Here is a 22,693-nt window from a genome sequence, read left to right as displayed (position 1 = left end):
GAAATATTCTATAAATGAAGTAGTTCCTATATACTCTGATAGAACTACAGCTAAGGTAACCTAGTCAACTCTCTGTGACTGCATCACAAAATACTTACCCTAGTGTTTAAGTATATGATTCATGCCGATCAAATATGTGGAGGTAATATACTAACCTTATTACTATATATCTACGTGGCACACCTCATCACAAAAGGTTTCTCATCCAGGAAAAAAGAGGTCATTGTTCCCCTCTACTCATCACTCATTAGACCCATTATAGAGTACAACGCCCCTTTTGGTATGTACTTCACAAGACATCTACAACAACTGGAAAGGCCACAGAAATACCTCACAAAGAGGATTACCGGCCTCAAACAGATGCCCTACGTAGACCGTCTCAAATAATTCTAGCTTTACTCTGTCACATATCGCCTACTCAGAGGCGATCTCTGCCTAACATACAAAGCTATGTCAAACCCAGAGCTTTTAGACATGCTCCACTTAAAGAAATCCCTATCCCTCCGAGCTACATACTCTAGGGTCCTAAACCTTGTCACCACAATAAACAGAACATGCTGGAGGGATAGATTCCTGTCCCAGAGACTTCCCATACTCTGGAACAAACTACCTGTCTATATCAAACAAAGCTCCTCATTAGCACTCTGCAAGAAAAATCTTGATGAGTGGATGGGAGATAGGAAATTCACCCCAGGAATCACTTCTGTGGCTCTGCTTGACAGGGGCACAGGAAAATAATTTTCTTGGGTGTCAAAAGCCAGTAATACCGTTTGGCTAGGCTTATATAGGCCCTAGGGCCAATAGCCTAGTACCTACCTATGAACCTATGAACCTATATTCAAATGGAATTTGGACAAATGGATAGGTAACCACAAATTCATCCCTGGTTTGGCATCCCTGTTCCTCATGGATAATGGAAACATTGCCCCAAATTATCCTTGTTCAGCCTATCTCTGGGTTATTTGTATGCAGAATATAAAGGCTAAAAAGCTGACATGGGAATACAAAGCTAGGCTTTTATACTATAAAACTCTTGCCTTTTCTCTTGGACTTGTGAAACCGACCCAGCCAACCTGTCCCTCCTCTCCCTCTGCAGATCATCCTACCTGTGCCTATATTTTTGCTCAGAGTGTGAGATCTCCATCAGGGATGACAAGTAATCCCCCGGATCCTCCCAGATGTCATTGATTTTCCATTCAGAAGTTACAATTGCTCGCTCCGACTATAGCAGGTAGAACTCTTGCAGCAGGTTAAAACAAGGATTTTGGTGTCATTGTTTGAACAGCTTGCAGCTGGACCCTTGGCTTTAACAGATACCATCTTTCTAAAATGCCACACACCCATATAAGGGTAACACCTATGGAAGTGACAGCAGTGTAAAGGTTTGGTTTAATAACAGGAGTGTAACATTAAGTATTCCATTATTTTTAAAGTCCCATTCTTTCATTGGAAAAATAAATCTGCAGTGATGCAGTAGGACGCATTGTGGTGTCCTTTTTTGGAGAGGAAATTTTGTTTATGTAAGGAAGTAAATAATAATTTTTGTTTTTTGCCCCCCCTCCCATTGGTTGTTTCACAGTTTTTGGGGGGAGACTTCAGATAGCTTATGGTTCGATTTTGTACCCAGCGTTAGGGATTCCTATTGGTAAGAAATGGTGACACAGTTTAAGTGGTCACTAGTAATCCTAGAAATGCATAGGTTCATAGGTTCATAGTTGGTACTAGGGCCTATAGAAGCCTAGCCATAACAATTCTCTGGATATTTTATCTCACAATATTTACTTTCCTGGACCCCTGTCTAGCAGGGCGACTGACGTGATCCCCGGGGTGAATTTCCTATCTCCCATCCAATCGTCAAGGTTCCTTTTGAACAGTGCCAAGGAGGTGCTCTGCTTGACATGTATGGGCAGTCTATTCCAGAGTATGGGGAGTCTCTAGGTCAGGAACCTATCTCTCCAGCATGTTTTGTTCATTGTGATGACAAGGTTTAGATCCCTGGAGCAAGTGGCTCTGAGGGATTGGGATTTCTTTAAGTGGAACATGTCCAACAGCTTAGGGTTTTTCATGGCTTTGTATGTTAAGCAGAGATCACCTCTGAGTAGACAATATGCCACAGAGTATAGCTGGAGTTTTTTTAGATGGTCAGTAGAGGGCATCTGCTTTAGGCCTGCGATTCTTTTAGTGAGGTATTTCTATGGCCTTTCCAGCTGTTGCAGATGTCTTGTGAGGTACATATCAAATGGGGCATTGTACTCTATAATGGGTCTAATGAGGGATGAGTACAGTGGGGCAATGATCTCTTTTTTTCTGGATGAAAAGCCCTTAGTGATGAAATGTGCTTCATCGAAGGATTTCCTGACTGTTGTGGCGAAGTGGTTATCGAATGTGAGACCACTGTCCACCTGTGTCCCTAAGTCTCTCATCACACTTTCAGTGTTTAGTGTACTGCCACCTATATGGTAATTCATGGGTACATGTTTTTCCCAAAGGGGATAACTATACATTTCTTGGCATTAAGCTTGAGCCCATGGCTCTGGCACCAAGCATCTGTTTCTGTAAGGCCCTTTTGTAGAATATCCACATAATTTGGGGATTCAATAATGGCTCCCAGTTTGCAGTCATCTGTGAACTTTGTTAGCCAGAGTCCCTTAGTGTTGGCCTGTACTTCAGAGAAGTAGATGCCAAACAAGAGCGGTTCCAGGACTGAACCCTGAGGTACTCCACTTGTCACTTGTCTGGAGCTGGATTTGGAGTTGGCTACTTTTACAGTCTGGGTTCTGTCAGTAAGCCAGTTGGCAACCCATCGAGTGATGCAGGGATTTATGCCCAGCTTATTAAGTTTATCTATGATTCCAGAGTGGGGGGTGGTGTCGAAGGCCTTGGCGAGGTCCAGATAGCCTGTGTGGACCTCCATACCCTTGTCCACAGCTCTGGAGACTGATTTGAAGAAGTCAATCAGGTTCAGGAGAAAAGATTGACCCTTCACGAACCCAAACTGGGTGGGGTCCAGTGTTTGAAGATTGCCAATGTCTTTGTTTATAAGTTCCGTAATAATGCATTCCATGCCCTTGCAGATCAGCCTCATCAGACTGATGGGACGGTAGTTCCCGGGATCCAAGGTGGATCCCCCTTGTGGAGTGGGATTACTGTAGCTGTGCGCCACTCAGTGGGCATGAAGCCTGAGGTGAGGCTATGATTAAACATGACACTTAGGTGAGGTACCAGTTAATTTTGTAGTTCATGTAGTACACAGCCTGGGATGTCATCTGGTCCCATGGATGCTGTATTCTTAGCTTTGGAGAGAGCGGTTTCTACCTGTGTGGCCATGATTACCAGAATTTGGCAATCTTTTGGTACTGAGATGGGCCCTTTAGGGGGTGAGAGGGGGGTGAAGTTTGCATTAAATCGATCTGCCAGGATATTGGCAATATCCTTGGGATCAGTATATTTAATGCCATTCTGTTGTAGCTCAGAGCATATCTGACCATTGCCATTTAAATTCTTGACATAACTATAGAATGTCTTGTGGTGTCTTTAGGATTTTTGGCAATTTTATTTTCGTAACTAGCTTTGGAGGATTTTATGAGGGATCTCAGCTTCTTAGTGAGGCTGGTAAGGGAGTTTTTTTGCGTCCTGGGATTTTCCTCATTTCTGCAACAGTTTCTTTCTTCTGTTGTATAGTTTGTTTATGGCAGGCAACCACCAGGTTGACTTCCTTTTTTTGGAGGAGAGCGTCTTGGTTCTATTTGAGATGGCACAATTCATACATGAGTGGATGTGCTCATACAGTGCCTTAGTGTAGGATTCAGCAGTCGAACTTTCAGCTCCCATCTGCATGGGTGTCATGAAGTTTGTCACTTCTGACTTGAGTAGCATGAAGTTGGCTTTGGAGAAGTTTTTTACAGAGGTTTCCTTATTGGGGGGTGGGGGTGGGATGTGGATGTCAAGGGTGATTTGGTCATGGTCAGACCTGACCAATGAGGGTGTGACCACTGGTGTGGAGCATCTATCTCCCATGTTGGTAATGACCAGGTCTAGGATATTGGAGCCCTTGGTGGGACAACGGATTAGTTGATCCAGTGCGTTGGAATTTATGAATTCCAAGAACCGTTGGGAAAAGGTGTTGGTACCCGAGTAGTTTTCCCAGTTAATGGCAGGGTAGCTGAAATCACCCAGTATTAGGGTGTTTTGTTGTATTTTAATATTGTCCAGTATATTTAGAAAGGTGTAGTGAGAATCTTGGGGCATGATGGGGGATCTGTAGCAAGCTACAATTTGGATTAGAGTCTTACCTAGTGTTAGTTGCACCTGGAGAATTTCAGATGCATTGTGTTGGACAACTAGCCTGGAGGTGTGAATATCCTTGGTGAATATGGACACTCCTCCACCTTTAATGTTTCAGTCTTGGTTTGGGGGCTGAAAAAATGTGGTAAAAGTTGTAGCCTGGTATTGCAGGGGTGCTCTCTGGAGCCTTGAAGCAGGTCTCAGTTACTGCACAGATATCGATGTTCTCCATTTTTAGGAGTGCCTCGAGAGAGTGCATTTTGAGGTTTAGACTTCTAGCATTGAGTAGCATTACCTTCAGATTTTGCATGCTTGTATCTGTTACGGTGGTGGTTTTGTCCTTTGAACCTTGCCTAAAAAAGGCACTATAGGGGTGGTGAGAGCTTTAGACAGTAACCTGAATCCCAGGGGTGACAGGTGCAGACCATCTCTGGCAATGCATCGTGGTTTGTCGATCATGTTGTTCCAGGCAGACAGATACTGGATCCCCTTTGAATGACACCAGAAGCTTAGCCAATTGTTGAAGTGAATCATTTTGTTCTTATACTGTTGTATCATTCTGGGCAAAGGCAGGATGCTACTCAGGGCTAGGGTCATACCTGCCTCGGCCACATGATCCGAGAGCTCTTCCATGTCTCTTTTCATGTAGTCCTGGGAGGTACGTCTCAAGTCATTCACTCCAACATGGACAATGACAGAGTCATATTTGTACTTGTTGTGGAGTGATTTGAGTGCATGCATTATGTGGCGGATCCTGGCACCCGACAGGCAGCTGACTGTAATTTTCTCCTTGTTCAGCCTGGTGAGTGGGACATCAGTGTGCCTGACTATAGAGTCACCTATGACTAAAGTGTTGGGTACATTGTCTTGCCTTAGGGGTTGTTGTTGGGTGGCACACTGGTGTTGTGAGCTATGTGTCACTTTGGTCGTGACTGATGTTTGTTTGCATTTCAGCTTCGGAGGTCTTTGTTGCTTGGGCAGGTTAATGTTAAGGGCCTCCACATATGTGGGTTTAGTGTTGCTATATGTGAGTGTTGATGGTGTGGATTTTGAAGGGCTAGGTGTTGCTTGAGGTGTCGTGCAGGTGTTAACCTTCTCCTCTTGACTGTCTATCACAATCTTGGCTGGAAAGAGCTTTGCTTCAAGTTTGGCTATGTAAGTGCATCTCTTGCAGGTTGCAGCATAATTAATATGCTAATGGTATAGAATACTGGAGTGCCATTGTGCATATTCATGAACTCATTGTCCATCAGTATAGCTTGTAACTGGTCATCCAAATACATTTATGTCTATAATAACACATACAAGTCTGAGCAGCAGTGTGATTAATATAACTCAGTGGAATTAAGACTCATTTGCATAAAAAATTCTTAAATCAGGCCTAAGCTTATGCCATTTGGTCTCGGTCTGTCATTTTAAGCTGTGCTAAGCCATGCTCGCTGTTGATTGTCTGTGAAAAGTGCAAATTAGCTAAAAACAACTTATAAAATGTGCAATTGGCAGAAATTAGCAGGGTAGCACAATGTTTGGCGTAATTCCCTGAGGTCTTGTGAACAGCAATCATATTTTACAGGCAAGATATGACATATATTAGTATTTCTATGCCTAATAGCGACATGACTGAGAATATGTATGTTGCCATTTTTACTGTTATATGCATATGTGAAAGTGATTACTGCTAATGGTTTGCATTATCAATGGTTAGAGGAAAGGCTATCAGCATCAAGAAACTGATTTGCAATAATTCATATCATAGGTTACTTTAACCAGTGCCACATCCTAGCAGGAAGCAGTCACAGCTATAGCTTTTATTACAGGATACAATGACACACAGTATCATGCTGATAAAAGAAAAGCCCACAACTCTGAAATAAGACTTAATGAATTTGTCTGATTTCTGGTATAAGCTTGAAGGAAACAATAAAAACATAACTGTCATGACTGGGAGAATGGTATGTGCTTGCAAGTTATAAAATGCTGCAGCAGCAGAGAACAAGGCTCTAGAGAGCTAACTTTAGTCTGGAGGAGAACATCATTCTTATGGATGCTTGGAGGAAATATGTGAAATGTCTCTTTGCCAAAGGGCTCCCAAAGCAATCATGGAGTGTTGAGACATGGAATCAAGTAACGGCTGAAAAAAATGCTGTGACAGGAAGGAATTGCACCTTGGCAAAGTATAGGAAAACAGCAAATGACACAGGGAGACATGCAAGGACAAAGGCTAGGTAGACTGTAATTGCCCATAGTAGCACAGATGGTGGCCCTTCCACACTTCAATAATTTGCACTGGACAATGAGCACCTTTTCTCTATACAGACTGATGACTTTGATAAAGATGAGGATGCTATTGGAATCACCAGAGGTGGTGTGGACACTGGTACTGTCAGGTCACTGCCATGACCATAGACATGCAGTTACTAAGGTTAGTGTGTAGCTAATTACAGTATGTTATGTTGAGAAGTACAGGCCATGATAACTGTCTACATTTAGCCCTTATCACTTCTCATCATTAGACAGGACATCCACATCAGGTCTGGCACAAAGTCATCCATCTCTGCATGATAAGTGCAGTCATCATGCCTTTCTGGATAAATCATTTAATCTTCCACACTCTCATTAAACATATACTTGCATATTTCTTCATAGGCTTAGCAATAGACAACCATATCCTGTGTTCCAGCACAGCAGACTGATGTTAGACAACTGAATGTCTGTCAGTGATAATGCTGCTGTAACTCTTATATTCATGGTACAGCCTGAAGACAGTTGAACAAAGTTGCAAATGTGCTAGCAAGACCACCTACTCCACATCAGGTGGCGTGTCACTACTAGACAGAGGCATAGTAAACTAAACCCTAAAAGGGCGTAGTATTCTCATCCTAAGGGGTGGTGTAAGCCACATACTCTCTGGCTAGGCTTATAAATGCCCTAGGGCAGATAGCCTAGTACGAACCTATGAACCTATGAACCTATGAACTCTATAGACAGTGGCACAAGGTCACCCACCCAACAGAATAAGGAAGTATCATTACTGTAGGGAGAGGTGGGCACACCACATAGCTCCAACACCTGCTTCTTGTGAACAGCCTGAACATCTTGAAGAAGACACTACCTTTTCAGAGGTAACACTACTTAATGTCACCTCTGTATAAAGGAGTAGAAGGCAAAAGGAATGTCTACAGGTTAACTTCTGAAACATACAAGGCCTTGGCTGTACAACACCAGTTGTGCTGGGACATAGTTTAGGTACAGGCCAGTGCCACTGAGGTCAGCAACAGATGGTTAGAGAATTGCAATATATGTGTGAGGAATTTCACAAGTACATGGGAAAGCTGAAGGCTGAGGACAAAGCCATGATGGTCCTCATGCACAGTATGATTGCACATACAGCATCCATTTCCACCTCCATGTCACACTCATAAAGACTTGCCAGGAGCATGCACTGGAAACACGCCAGGATGTGGACTAGATACTGTCTGAGCATGTAGAGGACAAGATGGTTGGACCCTGCATGTATCTAAAGAAATTGCTACAGATATTTGATGGGATGCAACAAAAAAGAAGGCAAAAAGGCCTCAATAGACTTCCACAACATGTGGCAGAACCTTTTAGCCATGCCCTAGGTCCCACAAAACTGTCCAATCTGTATCTAGAAGATCACCTGTACCAGTAGATCCTGGCATCACAGTAACTCAGCATGAAGTTCACATGCCAGCATTTGCTTATGATCTTTGGAACCATCACCCACACTATTCTGAGGTTTCATTCTGAGTGACACCTTTAATAACCAAACCAACCCAAGTAAAAATCAACAGTCACCCAACAGTCACTGCCCAGACTTTGGTATCCAAGCATAATTCTTTATTACGTCTGAGAAATATTGACGAGCCAATACCCCCCAACAAAAAAAATTACAGTGTGTAAAATCCTATGGTCACTGCAGGGAGATCTTTCTAAATATCCTTTTGCATATCTTAATATACTTTCCTTTTTAATCCTTCTAGTAAAACTAATACTATTGGTATTTTACCAATCAGCAGTATACAAATGAATGCATTAACTGTCTGAAGCAACAAGTTTGTTTTGAAAAACAAAAAAAGGTTTGATGATCAGTGGTAACTGACCATTTAGCACACACCACAGCCAATAGTATTCATAGGGGACATGTTACTAATAATTCACAAAAAACACAACAGTATCAAAACCTCAGTTCTCAATAGGTTACCATTGTCTAGACCAGTGATGTCTTTCTTCATTGTTATTTCCAAAGAACAATAATATGTCAACACCATGCCGCAAAAAAGGAAACAAAATACATTTTGTATAACGTATCAGTACTTTAACAGTCATGTGCTAATAAAACTCTTCTATACCCACTTAACTGAGGAATGTTAATATTTCTCCCATGCATGCTGCAGTTACTCACATCACATGGCAGAGTACCTCTCAGATGTAAAGCAGTCCTTCTCCACCAGTCCTAAACAGGAAATTACTTGGGAAATAGTCAGTATAAGAATCACATAAAAACCTGTGTCTAATATGACTATTGTTCTTTAAGCCTTTACCATGGACTGTGCAGGTGACAGTTGAGAGGTATACCTGAAAATAGATGTGCTGCCATTTACTCCAATACAATGCATATGAAACATTCAAATAAGTCTCTGAAAACAAATTTATTTTTTGTATGAAAAGAAAAAATGTCTGCTCTACAGTGTCAGCTGACCATGCACTACACAGCATAGAGTACAAGTAACACTGAATGCATCAAGCATTACCTGCAATTTTTGTTGTTTCACTTTCACTGCCATAACTTATAGTTGCAGACAAGGTGCTGCCTCTTTGCCTGCACAGCAGTAAACAGTGCATGAGCCTGCTACAGGAGTCTCATACTCTCACCATCTGCTGACCACCATCACTATCAGCATTGTGGGAAAGAATGATAATAGGAGGCCAACTATCATGGGACAGTTGTATACTAGGCTGACACAGGATCGTGTTGTACAGAATGCAATACATCCTGCGTGCAGTAATAGGGTCATATTGAAGGGCACCCTTGACTTGTCCAGGCAATGGAAATGGGCTTTCAGCAGGCCAATCTCTCACTCAATGACTTTCTGTGTTTGAGACATGGTGGTGCTGAAACTCTCCTCAGTAGCTCTCCCACATTTATGGGCTGCTGTCATTAGCCAAGGTTCAGGTGCATAGCCTGCATCACCTGCAAAACAAAAAAAGTGAGTGCATGCACAGCGTAAGTGGGAGGGGGTGCTCAGTTATTAATTTTACAATCACTGTCTACAGAAATTATTATGATTAGAAAAAGTTTGCAGTTGCCAACAAGGTGATCATGGGGAATCCTACCATGAAGAAAAAGGTGGTAGAGTGAGCTTGTGTGCCAGATATAGGAATTGTGCGCTGCCAGGATGCTGGGCTGAGATTTTATTGATGCACCCCCATTTATCACACACTACCTGGCAGTTGATGGGATAGTAGCTCTTCTTGTTCCATCACTAATCACCCGTAGTCCAAATAGAGCCATAATGACAACATGGGTGCAATCTATCGCACCAAGCACCTCAGGAAAGCATACCATTTCTTAGAAGACTCTTACATTGCTGACTCAGTTCTGAGGCAACTCTGACAGGTAAATATACTGAACCACATCTACCAAGAGTATGTTGAGGAAGTGCTGAAGTATCTTCAAGTCAGAAGCTTGTGAGATAACCAATGTGCCCCTAGTCTGTCTCTGACAGGTCCCCATGGCAACTGTAGTGAGGGCTCTACATATTCTGATATACACAGATACAGAAAGGCCACATATTTCCTCAGTTTTTGTCCATGGGCCATTCAAACTCACTAAAGCCTGTAATAAATCTCAGTTCACACTAAATCTTTCAAGAATATTTTGGTCAGTAAAGATATAGTCTTTATCTGTGTCTTTGCCTTCTCACCTGGAAAGTGCCACTGGGTGTCTACAGTTTTGGTATGACTGAATCAAGAAACTTAAAATGTGAGAAAGCCAGCAAGAAGCTACAGCAAATATTGTTTCATATTAAAAAATATTTAAAAAAGGCACAACTTGCTTTTTATAAGTCTTATGTGCTCCATGCCACTATGCATAAAAAAGTGACTATGAATCACACATATGTGTAAAAGGTGCCTTATTTCCATAACATATTTGCAGAATTTTCAGTCAGTCCTCGTTTATGTCTTATTGCTGCTAGTTTATTTATTTAGAGCTTCCTTGTGCCTGATTTGTACACCTGTGATTGCAAGACTTAGACTGCTTCTAAAACAATCTGGACCTACAAAGCTGATATAACTATCATTTTTGTACTTGCTTTAATTGTTTCAGTGATATTTAACACTTTCATGCATTTATTTATTTTGTTGAATTTATCACTGTTTTTTTACCCTGCACTTGTTAAAAAAACTCCATCTGTTACTGTACTGCTCTTAAGTTGTTTTAACGGTGTTCTGGAAAAGCTGTTCTGTGTTTTCCAAAGTATTCCAGAGTCTGCTAAAATATTCCCAAGTTTTACAAAGTTGTTGTGTATTGTGAATATTTCTCAGGGTTAGTGAACTTATTTCCAAGGATTCCTGATATTGCAGGAATTCTTACTTCTGTTCTAAAGCATTTGTTACTGCACTTGAGCTCAAAGCCAGTTTGCTTTACTTTGGGGTTCTTTTGCACTCTGGTGGGAGCAGTGAGCTAAATTGAGCCCATCCGAGGTAGAAACTACTGATTGATAGCTTATTGTGTTTTTATCTGATTGGCTTGCAGTTTTAACCTTATTAAAGAGTTTTATCTTGATGGTATAAAAGCCTCATGTTTGCGCTTGTACAAACATGGTTCCCTGTCCTTGCATATAAGCAAACCTCTACAGTTTAAAATCCTGTACAGGAAATGCTCTCCATGGTCTTCTAGTGTTCACAGCTGCTCAATGAGCTGCCAGTCTGTGCACAGGGTGGTACCACTGCAGGTCATCAAATAGTATGCTACTAAACATTCTCACTTTGACTTTTAAGTGATTCTTCCTTACTCCATCCCATATAGAAATTGTGTTTCCTTGCCTTACATAGCATAGGTTAGATTCAGACCTGCTGAATCTAGACTGTTTGGTATCACTGTGCTCTTAAACCAGCCATCTTACATTAACAGGGCATCCCTGCACCCTTGTGGCAGACATGCATATCTCAGGATCCATCTGAGTTGGGGATCGCTGGAGAGAGGTTCAGTTTGGGGATTTGCCATTGGTAGTTGGGTTAAAACTGTTTAAATTTGCCTGTATATAAGCTTTACATTTGCACAGGTTTGCGCTCAGTTTACCAGAGCTGCTCAACATTTACAAACTTTAGCCAGAGGTCTCGAGTGCATCTGCACTGAAATCCAAGGCATCCACTGAAATAAAAGTATATTTTAAGCCAGCACTGCACTTTGTTAACTGTATTTAATTGAAATACTGCTTCATGTTTGCTGCTTATGACTAAGTCCAGCTACCAAACTGTAACAACAACTGTTGACCAACCAATCACAAATGCAAAAAATGCAGAAAGATCTGTTGTATTGTACCAATAAAGGCTGTCCTCTGCTTGTTGTAATCAAAAAAATAAGCGACACTGAGCGTATACTAAATCTCTTTAATATACAAAGAAAGACATGACATACAGATTTAGCGCGCTTTCATCTCACTCACTGAGACTTCATCAGAATCAACTGTTGTTAAGAAACTCCATATTTAAATAACCTTCCACAGTATTCTATTAGCTCCCATGGCACTTAATAATTTAATTGATGAATCAAATAAATGTAAAATAACACATCTCAGTGTGGTATAGCATAAATTCATGTTTCCTAATTAAAAATGTAATCTATAATATATAAAATATATGTATATCAATATATATAAAAATGAATGAATATATATAAATAAATATAAATCAATAAATATATCACGAAGGCTGGTTGAACTATCAAGAGCATAGTAAAATACATAAAAAATCTTCTAAACTTTCCTCTACAAACATAATAAATAATAAATAATAAATATCATTCATCATTTAAAACATAAAAAATAGATGTAAAAATAGATATAAAAATATATGTATAAAAAGTATATAAAAATGTATAGAGGGAGAGATATAAACAGCATACAGCTATATAAGCATGTTTGGACATAAGTACAATGGTCACCCCATCTTGTAATTAATATTTAATTTATTTATAACACTCTCTTGAGATTTAGTGACAATAACTTCAGGGCTGGTTTAATGGAGATATGGTCATTCATACCCAAGTGGGAACAAGAATCTAGTCTTATCTGCCATATCATTTCACGAAATTCCAGGAATGTCTCCCAATCACCACCCCTATCTTTTTGTTTTACCTCTTCCAGTACCCAGAATTTAATATTCGTATTCGTACATCTTAGTGTGTGCCTGTAAAGGGCATTGTTTTTGTTCTCTTTATTAATGTCCCTTACATGTTCATATATGCGAATTCTTAAGTTCCTTTCGGTTTTCCCCACATAGTATGCCCAACATGTCTTACAATATGCTAAATAAACTACTCCTTTTGTATAGCAACTGGAATATGTATGACTCTTCAATTTGAACTTAATACTCGGGATAGTAAGCTCCTTTTCACCCGCTATGAATGGGCATTGTGCACATCTTCCACATTTGTGTGTACCTACCTTTGCGTGTGCCCCCTCAATATTTTCACCTCTCTTTTTCTCCAAAATATTTTTGAGATTCATATTTCTCCTAAAACTGTATTTTAAAGGTTGCTGAAAAATTTGTACTCTAGTGGGCATTCTTCATCCATCCTATATCAGAATAATAGGTTAAAATCAAATGTGGTAATTCTAGCTCTGGTGTCAACCTATCATTTCCCGTATGATCAGTTGTACAAATATTTCCATCCTTACTTGTCTTTTTTGACATGCTATCCATATTTTGTGTAATATTAGTTGTCCCTTCATTCAACAATAGTGGTCTGTACTCTGTATCTCGTTTTTTTATTATTTCTTTTTTGATATTCCGGATCATCTTATCAGGATATCCTCTTTCCCTAAACATCTCATGAACAAAGTCAACTTCTCTTATGAAATCAGTTGAGTCTGATGTCATTCTTGACACCCTAATCATCTGACCCTTTACAACATTCCTTTTGAGGTAATAGGGGTGATCACTCTGGTAGTGTAGGTAGGAATTAGAATAACATTCCTTCCTAAAAATGTTAGATCTATATGTTTTTCTACTATAATCTTTATTTACCCTAACATCTAAGTAGTGTATTTCATCCCTGTCACAATCAAAGGTAAATTGTAAGAAGTTGGTACTATTGTTCAAAACTTCCATAAATTGCTTAATGAGTTCGGATGTCCCATCCCAGACAATAAAAATATTGTCCAAAAACCGAAAATATCTTGCAATGTACTGTTTAAACCTTGACCCAAAAATGTGTAATTGCTCCCAATATAACATAATTATGTTGGTGTAAATTGGGGCACATGTTGAACCCATTGAAACCCCATCAAGTTGGTGGTAAATATCCCCTTGAAAGTAAATGAAATTATATTTCAAAACCAATTCCATACTCTCAAGTACAAGTTTAAATTCATCAGGGTTCATCATTTGAAAATCAATAAGCATCTTTTCAAACCATTCTAGGCCCTCCTTGTGAGGAATCACTGAAAATAAATCTTTTACATCAATAGTCAAAAACAAGAAAGTCTCTTTGAATGGAATGGTACTAAATTTCCCCCAAAAATCCCAGGAATCCACTAATATATGTGGATATTTCAAATAATTTTTTTTTAAATTTTGTATCCACATATATAGCTAAAGGCTGAGTCTTAGATCCCTGTGATGTAACTATTGGCCTCAAGGGGGGGTCTTCAATTTGTTTGTGTCTCTTCGGGATTCCAAAAATTGCCGGTATAACCGGTTTAGATACCTTGAGGAAATTGAAAAGGTCCAAATAAATTAATCCTTGCAATAAATTATCTTCTAATATAAGGTCAATTCTTTTGTACGATATATTTAATTCATTTTTAGATATAATACAGTATCTATTGTCCATATCCAGGATTTTTAGCATCCTATTAGTGTAGTCCCATTGGTCCATAAGGACTACCCCTCCCCCCTTGTCAGGTTTCATAACCCTGGTTCTACCATTGTTGTTTAGTTGTAAAATTTCACATTCTTGCACAGTAAGGTTGTTTCTCAACTTACCTCTCTTCCCACATTCATCCCTGACCATGTTAATAGTACACATTTCAAAATTATAAATATCCTGCTGCAAGAGTGGGTTAAATGTACTTTGTTTCTTCAATTTGCTATCTCTGTTATGTGGATTATCCTGAAATAACACTGCTAGGTTTAACATCCTAGTAAAAAGTTTGATATCCACCACTATTTCATCAATTTTTGGTTTTCTTGTTGGTACAAAAGTAAATCATTTGGTAAATAGTCCAAAAAATCCCTCTGTTACCTCTGTGTCTGTGTAGTTATAAATATTAAAATTGTTGTGTGTATGTATTATTGTCCTACCATTTTCTACAAAAGAATCACTCAAAATGACATCTTTAGTTGTAACCTCTAACCGAGTTTCTTCACTGATTTGATTGAACAGTATCAATGATGTAAAGGTATTGTTACCTGGGTATGCCTCATCAATATTGACCAGAATAGATGTATATATATCCCTATCTATATCTATCTCTTGTACCTTCCTCTCCCCGAATATCTTACAAAATGATTGCCCGTCACTTCCGCATATGTTTGTTGATGGTTTTGATTCCTGATTCTCTTGGACCTCCTTAGTCCCTGCCTTTCCCCTAAAGGGTCCTCAGAATCTAAACAGTCAGATTCTAGACAGTCATTGTGGTAGGTACCATTACTTCCATCCCTATATATTCCGATCTTATATTATATGTATTGTCCTTCATCCTATAATCTACTTGCTTCAGTTGTGTATCAAACCTTTCATATCTCTTCCTATTATAAATAACATAGGCTTTCTCTTCATTATAATCTTCTCTGTCACGTTCTATCTTCCCCATTTTCCTTTTGTAATTTTTTGATATTACAAAGTCAACATCCTGCAATGTTCTACAATAGATGTTTTTGTACTCGGTAACTGTAAATAACAGATCATTACTTATTTCCTTGTTGACCTTATCAATATCTTTTTTACAACATTCCATAATTTTCACATTATTGTCAACCATTGCCTTCAAAATAGCTATACCAGATTCATTTAATATATTGGAGATCATTTTAAAAAACTCACTATTCCCACCAGTATTGTTAGGAAATGTATTTAGCCTTAAACCCTTAGGCACAATTTTTAGCTCTATACATTTAGATAAATACCAATTATCCAGCACAAAATTGTTGTACCTGGTTAATTGGTTTTTGAACATCTTACATTTGTCCTTAAAACTAGTGTTCAGTGGCAGTCTTCTTTCTGTTTCCCCTGGTACGTACGAAAATGATTTATCTAGCCATTCGTCAAAATTCAGGTCACTATATGCTTCCAAGCACCTATGTATACTCGTGAAACTGTCATTGGAATGATGTAACGCCCTCGCCTGTCCATTAGTACCAACAAAAGAAGCATTACCATGTTGTCGTTCACCACCACCACCTCTGATGGGCGTTACAAGTCTACCGTCTCTTAACCCTGATGTCATCACCTGCTCCACAACATTACCTGGACTACTCTGGGTGCATGGAATAGTCGTGCCTGAATCCGGTAACACTGATGAATTCCGTGTATTCTGTGAATGGGTTTGTATCACACGAATAAGTTCGCTCAGTAGAGAATGGTTTTCCATTGCCTGGGGATTCCTAGTTACCAACCAGCGATAAACAAATAACCAAACTGTAACAACAACTGTTGACCAACCAACCACAAATGCAAAAAATGCAGACAGATCCACTGTATGGTACCAATAAAGGCTGTCCTCCTCTTGTTGTAATCCAAAAAGTAAGCGACACTGAGCATATACTAAATCTCTTTAATATACAAAGAAAGACATGACATACAGATTTAGCGCACTTTCATCTCACTCACTGAGACTTCATCAGAATCAACTGTTGTTAAGAAACTCCATATTTAAATAACCTTCCACAGTATTCTATTGGTTCCCATGGCACTTAATAAATTAATTGATGAATCAAATAAATGTAAAATAACACATCTCAGTGTGGTATAGCATAATTTCATGTTTCCTAATAAAAAAGTAATCTATAATATATGAAATATATGTATATCAATATATATAAAAATGAATGAATATATATATAAATAAATATAAATCAATAAATATATCACGAAGGCTGGTTGAACTATCAAGAGCATAGTAAAATACATAAAAAATCTTCTAAACTTTCCTCTACAAAAATAATAAATAATAAATATCATTCATCATTTAAAACATAAAAAAGAGATGTAAAAAAAGAGAGATATAAAAAATATATATTATAAATAATATTTTTTTATATACTTTTTATACATATATTTTTTATATCTATTTTTTACATCTATTTTTTATGTTTTAAATGATGAATGATATTTATTATTTATTATTTATTATTTTTGTAGAGGAAAGTTTAGAAGATTTTTTTATGTATTTTACTATACTCTTAATAGTTCAACCAGCCTTCGTGATATATTTATTGATTTATATTTATTTATATATATTCATTCATTTTTATATATATTGATATACATATATTTTATATATTATAGATTACATTTTTTAATTAGGAAACGAATTTATGCTATACCACACTGAGATGTGTTATTTTACATTTATTTTGATTCATCAATTAATTTATTAAGCGCCATGGGAACCAATAGAATACTGTGGAAGGTTATTTAAATATGGAGTTTCTTAACAACAGTTGATACTGATGAAGTCTCAGTGAGTGAGATGAAAGCGCGCTAAATCTGTATGTCATGTCTTTCTTTGTATATTAAAGAGATTTAGTATATGCTCAGTGTCGCTTATTTTTTGGATTACAACAAGCGGAGGACAGCACTAAGTCCAGCTAGCCAACTTCCTTCCCAAATAACACATTCAGAAAAATCCTGCCACAATGGATGGGCAGTTTCCCATCATTTCTCCTGCCAGCTTGATTGATATGGGCATCTTGAGGTAATGTAACAATTGCTTCATGCATACTGACAACCATTTACTGCTATAGCAAACTAACACCCAATGTGTGAGATGTAAATACACCGTGGAACTTGGAGTCAATTCTCTCAAGTAAAAACAAACTAGACATCAAACAGGTTGTCAGCACACATGCAAATATCACCTCTCAAACAAAATAAGGTCATGGCATATACACCCACATAAATGATGGTACTTATTAAAAGCCTACTAAAAGAACAGAGACCTCCCAAATACACACCACCTACACTCACCACTAAGCAAAAAGAAACCACTACACATATGAACACACACACTCATGTCTCAGTCTATAAGCCCTTAAGGCAAAACACATCAAATGTCTTGGTCGTAGGTTACTCCATAGTGAGGTACACTAATGTTCAGCTCACCAGACTGGACAAACAGAAGGTCACAGTCAGCTGTCTATCAGGTGCCAGAATCCAACATATCATGCATGCACTCAGGTCACTCAATAACAAGTCCTGTTATGACTCTGTCATAGTCCATGCTGTTGTGAATAACATGAGACATACCTCTCTGGACTATATAGCCCTAAGCAGTGTCCTACCCTCACCCAGGATGATGCCACAATATACACAAAAAATGATTGACTTACAATTGTCTCAGCTTCTGGTGTCAGACCAGGGGGATCCTATATCTGTCAGCCTGGGAGGATATCATAGACAGACCTCGCTGTTTTGCTAGAGATGGTTTGCACCTGTCCTCCCTAGGATTTCAGATACTGGCAAATGCCCTTGTTTCCCTAATAGTGGCTTTTTTTAGGCAATGTCAAAACAACAATTTTTTCAATGTAAAAATCTAATCGAGACAAATTCAGGGTCATGCTGCTTAATGCTAGGAGTTTAAACATGAAACTGCACTCTTTGGAAACACTCCTCACCTTAGAAGATGCTGACATCTGTGCAGCTACTGAGACATGGTTTAAGTCCAGTGAGCGCATCCTGGCCGTGCAAGGCTACAATGCCTTCCACACATTCAGACCTCAAAATGAGCATGGAGGAACCAAATGTGGAGGTGTATCCATCTCATTAAAACCAAATACACTTTAAGACTGGTCAAACAGCATGACTCTTTTGAACTACTCCATGTTTTAACTATTAGGAAAGTACCATATCACATCATTGCTAGCTAAAGATCACCACCATGAACTAAGATAAGCACACAGTGCCTATCTTAATTTGCTGGAATTCCTTGTCATACAGCCCAACACCTTACGCATGGGTAAGGTAAACAACTATATGTGTAAAATTTCGAGAAAATGAACCAAACACAGTTGATAAAAATATAGCAAGTTTTGGTTTATTAATTTTGCATGTTTAATTTTATTTATCTGTGAAATGACCTTTAACCACCAGGTTTGCTTTATTTTCCTTGAGATTTCAACTATCCTTCCATAGACTGGGAGACATACATGAGCAAAAACATGCTCGTGCAGAGATTCATGCAGTTTGTTAACTGAAATGCTCTGGAACAGGTAGTCTGCATGCACAGTAGGGGCTCTAATGTTCTAGACATAGTACTCAACAACATGGGGGGGGGGGTCACTGTACTTCAAGGAAGAACAGCTAGGACTAGCTCTGAGGTCTACTGTCACTCCAGACACAAAATATTCACAAAAAGCAAGGTAAAGTCCAGTGATCAGAAATGCTAGGCAGGTAATAGTAAGTAGCAAACTTATTTATTTAGAATACACAAAGCTTTCAGGCCAATGCCCTTCCTCAGTGTCTTACTGGGTCACTGTACTTCCCCAAGCGTGATGCCTTCCCTGGTTAGGTCAGACCCCAAATCAATCTCGTTTGAAGCAACTACTGGAACTGACACCCTCACAGGAACAAAAATTATAAAAAAAACTTTACCAAAGCTAACTACAGCCTACTAAGAGATGGTATAAAAAGCTTCAGACATCAATGATCACTATGCAGAAGACTATGCAAATGCCCTGTACAAACACTTAAGAGACTGCATAAACTCTGCTGTACCTGAGAGGATGAAGGCCAGGTCTTCCCATAAAAACAAGCTACCATGGTAGACTTCAAGTATTAAAAGATTATATAACAAGAGAAAGAAACTGTTGTCCAATAGCAAGAGGGATATCACTCTGCAGAGGAGGAGTTCCCTCCTAAACCTAAACAAAAAAAATCAAAAATCTTGTAAAAGTCTTCTAAAGCAAATTACAAAACTAAAATTGCATCCCCAGCCAAGGACATTCATAAGGCATTATTTAACTACAGAGAATGCCCAGCTATGTGCTGAACTAGTTGTAGATGGGATCACTCATACTACACTAAAAGATATTGCAAACCTGCTAGCTGACAGATTTAATGCAAACTTCATCTCCCATCCCCACTGATAATATCCCAAAGCATACCTGACACCAGCTCTCTGCCTAGTATCTCTACAGAACAGGCCATCGCTGCACTTGCCAAGGCCAAAAACATGGCCTCAATGGGACCAGATAATATCCCAGGTTGTTTACTAAACAATCTAAAACAAGACCTAGTGGACCCACTTGGCATTCTCTTTAATCATAGCTTGAAAACTGGCTATGTTCCTGCAGAATGTAGAACCGCAACAGTAATCCCCCTGCACAAAGGGGGACTATCAATTGACCCTGGAAACTACAGACCTATAAGTCTAACCAGCCTCATCTGCAAGGACGTGGAAAGAATTATCCTGGACCTTATCAACAAGGACATAGGTGACCTCCAAACACTGGACCCAACCCAGTTTGGCTTTGTTAAGGGTAGATCATGCTTATTAAACCTGGTGGACTTCTTTGAGAATGTCACTAAAGCCATGGACAAAGGTAAGATAGTGCACACAGCCTATTTTGATCTTGCCAAGGCTTTCGACACAATTCCCCACTCTGGCATCATTGAGAAACTCTCCCAGATAGGGATTAACCCTTACGTTACTAGATGGGTAGCAAATTGGCTCACCAACAGAACACACTCTGTAAAAACTGGTGACTCCACCTTCAGTAGTAGACGTGTCACCAGTGGAGTAAAACAGGGTCTGTGCTAGGCCCCTTACTGTTTGGCATCTATTTCTCAGAAGTCCAGGTCAAAGTAGATGGGCTTTGTCTCATCAAGTCCACTGATGATTGCAAACTGGGAGCAATCACTGAGTCTCCCAACAATGTCAACATATTACAAGAAGGGCTAAATGATTGGTGCCAAAGCCATGGTCTAACACTAAATGCAAAAAATGCATTATTATTCCCTTTGGCAAAATGGAATTCCTTACAAATTATAATATTGACAGTGTTGATAACAATCTGCACTTTTTCCACCAAGTTTCCACAGTAGTAAGGAAAGCCTTCTACATAGCACACCTTATAAGCAAGGGCATAGCATCCAGGTCAAGGGATGTTATAACTCCACTGCACTTGACCCTCATCAGACCACTAATAGAGTATCTACTTCTTTCGGCTTTTTCCCGGTTAGGGATCGCCACAGCGGATCACCTGTCTGCTCATGAATGGCAGTGGAGTTTTATGGTGTCGAGTTGCCAGCCTTGCGCCCAACATTCCACAGAAGGCACACACACACACACACACACACACACACACACACACACACACACACACACACACACACACACACACACACACTCACACCTAGGGCCAATTTAGAGTGTCCAATCCACCTACAGCATGTCTTTGGGATGTGGGAGGAAACCAGAGCACCCGGAAGAAACCCACACGATCACAGGGAGGACATGCAGACTCTGCACAGAAGGCACCCCAGCCAGGGATCGAACCAGAGAACCTCTTGCTGTGAGGTGGCAATGCTAACCGCTGCACCACCGCAGCCGCCCTAGACCACTAATAGAGTATAATGCACCCTTTTGCATGCACCTCACCAGACATCTGCAGCAGCTGGAGAGACCGCAGAGGTTTCTCACTAAGAAAATACAGGAACTCCAAACCATGACCTACATGGACAGGCTGAAAGCCCTATCACTTTACTCTTTATCTTATAGGCTGCTGAGAGGTGACCTATGGCTGGCCTATTGGGCAATCTCTAACCCTGTCCTAATGGAAGTGCTGCACATCTGCAAGTCAAATAGCACAAGAGTCAGCCACTCTAGGGATCTCAACCTAGCTTGTGATATTAACAGAACATGCTGGAGAGACAGATACTGTATGCCACCAAGAGACTGCCACTTCTCTGGAATATACTTCCTATTCATGTAAAACAGAGCTCCTCACTGACCCTATTCAAATGCAACCTAGATAATTGGATGGGAGGCCACAATTTTGCCCCTGAGGTGGCATTCATATCCTCACAGACAGGGGTTGCCGGTGTTTATCACAGACCTGCTCTGCTCATAAATTCTTTCTGTGAACCACGCAAAAAGAATACATAGGAATACTTGGAATTAACATGGCTAGGCTTGTAAAGGCGGTAGGGCTGCCAGCCTAGTAACCTCCTATGAACATATGAACCTATTTTGCATAAGTTCTTCCAAAACATATTAAAACTGCTGCATATAACTGCTTCAACTGTCTATGAATTGTGCCTTAGCTGTGCTTAGGTTCAACCAGTACAAATTCCTGTTACACATAAGCATTACTATGAATAGCACACAAAGTTTTGAAATTACTTACTTGCACACACATATAGGTGGCATTTATACTACTCAATTTGTTTGTGGTTTTACAAGCACAAGACTACAAGTTGGAATGCAGAACAATAATGTTATACATTTTTAATAAGGTATATTGCTACTATAATTTTGAGTAGAGTAGAGTACATTATTTGCCATTCTTGATATTTTTCATGGTATGATAAGGCACATTACAAAAACATTCTTTTTCAGTCAGAAATTAGGACTTTGCTTTTTAAGAGATAAACCAAATCTTTATTCTTATCTAGGTTTTTCATTATCTGAAACATGTACGTTTTATAGCCAGTGGAGGTGAAGAGTTGTTTTTTGACCAATACGGTGACCCACCACCTCGATTTGACATAATGAACTGGCAGATTTCTTCAGATGGCATCAGCAAGTTTGTCAGGGTAGGCACCTTGGATGATGACGGTCATGGAGGGCAGCTTGTTGTAAATAACAGTGCCATTCAGTGGAATGAAGCATTCAGTCATGTAAGTATGGAATGTTTACTACGGAGAACTATTCTTGCATCTGATGTATCATATTTTTTCATTTTTTTCTTTATTATAGTTATCACAGCAAAGTGG

General features: G+C 39.4%; 1 protein-coding gene across 1 annotated transcript in view; it reads left to right on the top strand.

Moving 5' to 3' along the window:
- The first annotated feature begins 16,216 nt into the window (after positions 1-16,216).
- The window catches only part of LOC122791528 (vomeronasal type-2 receptor 26-like), a 74,220-nt gene continuing 67,743 nt past the window's right edge, over positions 16,217-22,693 (top strand). Inside the window, exons 1-2 of the mRNA XM_044059270.1 lie at positions 16,217-16,279; positions 22,373-22,597. Of these exons, the coding sequence (XP_043915205.1) occupies positions 16,217-16,279; positions 22,373-22,597 (288 nt within the window). The remainder of the gene's footprint in view (positions 16,280-22,372; positions 22,598-22,693) is intronic.

The sequence above is a fragment of the Protopterus annectens genome, chromosome 17.part0, assembly GCF_019279795.1.
Source record: "Protopterus annectens isolate FY-2018-M chromosome 17.part0, PAN1.0, whole genome shotgun sequence".
NCBI lineage: Eukaryota > Metazoa > Chordata > Ceratodontiformes > Protopteridae > Protopterus > Protopterus annectens.
The sequence above is the reverse complement of the archived record's forward strand: the minus strand, read 5'-3'. Positions and strand labels throughout refer to the sequence as shown.